This window comes from Loxodonta africana, chromosome 13 (genome assembly GCF_030014295.1).
Source record: "Loxodonta africana isolate mLoxAfr1 chromosome 13, mLoxAfr1.hap2, whole genome shotgun sequence".
Lineage (NCBI taxonomy): Eukaryota > Metazoa > Chordata > Mammalia > Proboscidea > Elephantidae > Loxodonta > Loxodonta africana.
In genome coordinates this window covers 57,501,209-57,507,208 of record NC_087354.1, presented here as the reverse complement: position 1 = coordinate 57,507,208, position 6,000 = coordinate 57,501,209, and the positions used below count along the sequence as shown (strand labels likewise).

The 6,000-nt window shown below is 41.5% G+C and overlaps 1 protein-coding gene across 1 annotated transcript in view; it reads left to right on the top strand.

Moving 5' to 3' along the window:
* Nucleotides 1-1,238: 1,238 nt before the first annotated feature.
* Nucleotides 1,239-6,000, top strand: part of LIPC (lipase C, hepatic type) — a 175,933-nt gene continuing 171,171 nt past the window's right edge. The window contains exon 1 of the mRNA XM_064267490.1: nt 1,239-1,460. Within this exon, the coding sequence (XP_064123560.1) occupies nt 1,376-1,460 (85 nt within the window). The 5' untranslated portion in view covers nt 1,239-1,375. The remainder of the gene's footprint in view (nt 1,461-6,000) is intronic.

Genomic DNA, 6,000 nt, shown 5'->3' with positions numbered 1-6,000 from the left:
CATGGACCTACTTCCTGTTCCAGAACTCTCCAGGCAGGCTCCTACCTCAGGACCTTCGCACTGGCTGTCCTGTCTGCCTGAGACTCTCCTTCGAGAGATACCCATGGGGCTAACTAACCTCGTCTCCCTCAAGCTTTGCTCAAATGTAAACCTCCCACTTTATTTAAAATCCCTACCCTCCCCCCACAAACTTCCAAACTCTGCAAAACTTTTCCTTTTTCCATAGTCCTCATTGCAGTCTACAAATTTACATGAATGTCTTGTTTATTATAATCATAAAAACAACAAAAAAAAACCCAAGCCCATTGCCATCAAATCGATTTCAACCCATAGTGACCATAGAGGTCAGAGTAGAACTGCCCCACAGGGTTTCCAAGGAGTGACTGGTGGATTCAAACTGCTGACCTTTTGGTTAGCAGCCGAGTCCTTAACCACCACGCTGTACTACCTGGCCTCCCCTCCCCTGACTGATGTTTATGTTCCACAAGGACTGGAACCTTTGTCTGCTTTGTTCACTTGTATATTCCTGAGGCCTAGAACTGTGCCTGGCACATAGTACCCAGGCAAAAAGAAAGAAGTGTTGAGTCTGAATAAAACTAGAGGCCCGGGGGATGTTACGAGGGCCAATATGCCCCTGTGTGGCTTCACTGAGTGGCCTTACTTCTCAGACCACAAAGTCCTCTACACGGCTGGAGGGTAATTAACACAGAAGAGGACAAGGTATGTTTACTCCGCACCATGTTTAATGGGGCCCACAGGAAGGGCATCAGGTCCTGCCTCTCTGCTTCTCCATCAGCTCCCTCCTACACCGGCTTAGAGGTTTTCTGCCTCTTTCATTGCGGAGCCAAACTATGCTGCCTCACCACACTTTGACCACAGGCATCAGGGATTTCAGCGAGCTGGGAGGAAATGGGCCTTCTGGCACTCAGCGCAGCAGAGCCATCTCTCTCCTGGGGGTTAGCCTGGCATTTGGAACGCCACCTCCACAGCCTGCATCCCTTTCCGAGCTCTCTCAGAGGGAGGCTTAGGCAACATGTGGGGCCACTACCCCTGACCTTTGACAAGCTTTCCAGACACAGAACTTTAAAGTGATTAACTTGGAACTGTGACCTTGGTCCAAAAGGTAAGAGTGACCAGCCACGTGCTTAGTTTCAGAATGTACCAGGATAGAAACACTTTAATGAATCTTTTTTTTTTTTTGATAGAGTTAGATTTGGGGTTGGGGGCAGCAAGGAAAATGTCTGGACCCTGGATAGCACGTTCAAAGGTTAATTATTAATGGGCAGCCTTCCCTAACAAAGTATCGATAGGCAATCTGGTCTCTTCAGCTTCAGAAATTAACAAGAAGACCTCGGACCTAGGTGAGGCAGGAGAAATGGACAGTCCCATGTGTGTCTCTGTTTTCTTCATTTTGTGCGTCTGGATCCAATCAAGTGCCCTTGGACAAAGCCTGGGACCAGGTAAGAGCTTGCCTTTTCTCTAAAGATGAGCATGGATTTTGTTTTTAGATGTGTGTCACAGTGAATCCACGTGTCCTTGGCCATGTGGGACAGAGTTTGCTTCAGAGCAGACTGGGTGGCTGTTTGAGTGCATCACATGTTCACAGGGACACGTAGCAGTCTGAACTTTTAGAAACCCACTCTGGAAGTAACAGCCTTCTAACAGGGCCTGCAGCCAGCCTCGAAGTTGCTGGAAACAGTCCTGCTAAGACTCCTTCAGACGAGAATAATCTGAAAGCGTTTCAGATCTTCCTCAGAGTTAATTTGGCATTTGATTTCAGTTGGGGAACACAGCTTGCAGTCCAATGCTCTGTCTTGTTGAGGTTGTCTAACTGCCTGGCTCTCTCAGAAAAGAGGAATTTCTGAGAGTCCTCTTCCCAGTCGGGTCTGGAGTAGAGATATCACCGCGCGTTTTCTAGGCTTCATTTTTCTGCCAAAGTTTCGCTCTGAGATTGAGGAATCCAACAGCACTCACCCCTGTTTTGTCAGTAAATTCCTATGCTAGATTGATAGCCAAACACACATCCACATGCTTGGTCAGATAGGTGGACTTCAGGTTCGTAGCCCAACAGTGCTAGGACCAAAAAATGACTAATATGAAGTCAAATGAACAGTTCAGCCAAATTAGGCAGGTGTTTGGGACTTTGTTTTCTGTTTGGTTTCTGGTCAGGAGATAATAACGCCAAGGTGGAGATTTAGATTTTTCTTTCCTCAAAGACTGTCGTTGAAGGGAGCTCCAAAACTTTGAGGTTCATGAATTTACTCACAAAGGGTATACCTGAAAATCCCAGAAATTTTTTTCCCCCCTCTAAGAAAAAAAGGTTGTTCCTTTGTATTTGATCATTATTTTGTATCCTAGGTGAGTTAATAACTTTTTAGTAGTATTAATCATTGTCATTAACTGGGCATTTTATGTGTTGAGCACCACGCTAATTATTTTGCACGGATCATCTCACAAAGTCATTGCCAACAATGAACCTCTCATAATACTTTAGAGCTACACAGGAAACATTGCTGATCATTTTATTCCTTGGGTTCACAGTGATTTTGACGAATGGCCTGTCCTTTCGTTTGGCTCAAAATGTTGTTTTATTTTGTTCATTTGCTTGTTTACTTTTTATCAAAGTGTAACATATATATATACAGAAAAATGCTTATCTCATACAGGCTTAATGAGTTTTCATGAACTAGACCAGCATCCCAGAAGTTCCCTCCATGTGTCCCTCAAGTCTTACCCAGAACTGATTTTGCCTTGTTTAGAACTTGTCATTAATGGAAGTATACTCTGGGCTCTTTTGCATCTGGCTTTTTTCACTTTGTAAGAGTCATCCGCGTAGCTGGTGTCAGTGCCGCTCATTCAGTCTCATCACTGTAGCATTCGTTGTGTGAGTTTATCTGTTCTACTCTTGATTGGCTGGGACTGTTTTTGCAACCAAGACTTTGGGGTTGGAAGTCATCAGTGCTGATGTAAGGGTTGAAGAGCGGGACCCCTTCCCTAGGCTGCTGGACATTGTCCATATTTTCTTCAACGAATCTCATTGTGCTTAGCGGCTTGCTGCTTTCCCAGGTCCTGGTTTGTCCAAAAGATGAGGGAAGTGGCCCCAATTAGTGTTCAGAGTCAGCAGATCTCTTGTTCTCTTGAAAGTAGACTCTCTTGTCAGAACTCTTTCTGAAGGAGTGAGCCTATGTGCATGTGGCCAGCAGGTGCCTTCCTGAGGTAACTGCAAAGAAGGAGGCATCCCACAGTGGGCCCCTGTCAAATGAATGCTCTCAACCAGGGGGCGTTTGGCTATGTCTGGAGACATTTTGGGTTGTCACAAGAGGGAGTGATGGTGGCTACTGGCTTCTGTAGAGAATTTAAATACAATTAAAAAAAAAAAAAGAAAGAAACCGTTGCCGTGGAGTCAATTCTGACTGGTAGTGATCTTCTGAGGACAGAGTAGAACTGTGCCCATAGAACTGACTAGAAGTTGGTGTGCATTGCTTGACCACAATTCTAAATAATGTCAGTGATAAAAATAAAGCTCCTTCCCTAAAAAGTGTTACCGCAAATCACGGATTCGAGCCGCCTGCCACAAAACCAATACTGAGACAGGAGGAGGTAAGCAGCAAGAGCGCTTTATTGAATACCGTGTTCAAGAGGCAGAGGGGGCTAAATTTCCCCCAGATTCTGTCTGCCCCAAAAGGGCTACCTGGAGGGTTTTATAGGGAGAGGGTCAGCGTTTAGAGATTTCCAGGAATGTTGATTCTTCTTTGAGGTGGACATAATGACAAAGCGGCCTATTGTTGATGTCCTGCAGGCCTGTTTACGCCTTCCTAGTTTCGGTCACAAGACCAATTTGGGTTTTGCTCAATTGTCAAGAGGGGCCTGATAGTATATCACTCATTGTTTTTGTCCCCTGGGAGAGAAACATGGTTTAATCAACAACAAAAAAAATCTTGACTACCTTGTTTTTCTACAAAGGAACAATCGTGAGACAGATCCTAGAGCAAGTAATCAACAGTTTTCAAAGACTAAAGATTAAATCACAGCTTATACAGCTAAACTAGAAAATATATTCTCTCTTATTTTAATACTAAAACACTACAGAAAACGTATTTTCTCTACTTCAAAAGTAGTTAGTTGATTTAAGTTATAAACAACTGCTGTAGTTGCTATTGAGTTTTATTGAGACATACGTAAACTTTAAACTAGCACATTTTTTAAAACATATCCTTTAATATAAATATTGTTTTTTACATTAACAGTAATGTAGAGAACTCACTGCTATACAGTGGGCCCCCCAAAACTCACTGACTAGGCGATGTGTGTTTATTGTTGGAGTAAGTTTGTCATGTTTCAGAACCATTAGTGCTTGCTCTGGTACATACTATCTGTCCCTGCATTTAAACAGAGATTCGAAGTAAACATGGATAGCATTGCGATTGTAAAGACAAAGAAACATAACTTGAAGTACTTTAATTCTGTCATTCTTTGAGGTCACTTGGAGTTTTTATTTGTGTTTAGAAACTGAAACAGTAAAACAGATGTTGAATTGTGAGGTGTAATGTTTTGTTTGGAAAATAAAGATTTTGATTCATTTATAAAATAGTTTTACTGATTTAAAATCTCTTTAAAGTTAAAATTTATTCTTCATTGCTTACTGCTCAAAACTAAAGAACAAATTAAGAAAATAGTGATTATTACTGATTTTTCCATGAGAATAATTTTGTCTAATAGAGTAGAGGGGTATTAGAATGACCCACTCTGGGTATTGACCTAGTGGAAGGACTGGACTGATGCTCTGATAGATATTAAAACAAAAATTTTATTGAAGGAATAATTTCATCCCAGGAAATGGAGAAAACACGTGGCATCCAAACAGACTGCTGCACGTGTTCTGCTTTGCAGGCAGAACAGAGGGATATTTAGCAGGTAGAGTAAACACGGGCAAAAGGTTTCACATCAAAGCAAATGCAGGGGAAGGAAGGGAAATTTACAAGGGGTGGTTAAGCTACAAACTTTCTTAACATCAATTTCTAACCTCACATGAATCTCTTATTCCTGATACTGTTTGACTAAGGCATTACTTCTAAAGTGAGACGTATAAACATTTCCGATGCAGAGGTTTGGTGATGGATTGCAGGCTGAGTCCTTAATTGGAGTCCTTGAAATGTAAAATCTACTACTAGTTAGGGAAGAGTAAAGATTAAATCAGCTCTAAATTTAAAGTCCTGTGAAATGTAAACATCACCCATCCAGCTAAGGAGGAGTGAGTTAGGGCCAGTTAAGATAGAAGTTTATTTACATAAGTTAAACACAGTTAAGATAGAAGTTTGTTTACGTAAGTTAAAGCTTGAATCTCTGCATTCTTTGTGTTGCAGACTGTCAAGACTTTTACAGCTTTGATCTGCCTTCTTCTTTTAACAAACCTAGCATCTATCTAGTTTCAAATTTACAAAGAGCTAGCAGAAATAGTATAGTGTAAAAACCCCAGTGAGTAAAAATTAATTTGGGAGTCCAGAGTGGACCTAAAGCTTGATATATACTTATCTTGGCTGTAAAGTTATTTATATGTTCCAACTTAATTTAAGTTTCTCACCTCGATTCTCTAAATTCCTGTTGATCAAGGGGTCTTCTCTGGGGCCAGCTGCATAAGCATTCTTAACAGACACCAGGCAATTCTTCAGTTAGGTTAGAAATTCCAGCTCCTGTCTTCAAAGTTTTTCAAGCAATAAAACTTTGACAAAAGCCTGAATGGTTTCTTTAGAAGAGCAGAAATGAAAATCTTAGTTTAATTCAGAATGGAGTTTCTTTTAATTTAGGTCTGTAGTCACCTAATTCAGAAATGCCAGCACCTCAGATTCTAAAATTCACATGCACAGCATCAAAGAGCAAGTACCATTGAGTCTAATAAAGGAGATATGGCAAGTCTACAAATTTCTTTCAAATAGAAGGTGAAATGTGATGAGTACATTGGAGAGGAGCTGACTTTGGGCAACGGAAGCAGAGGGGCACCCG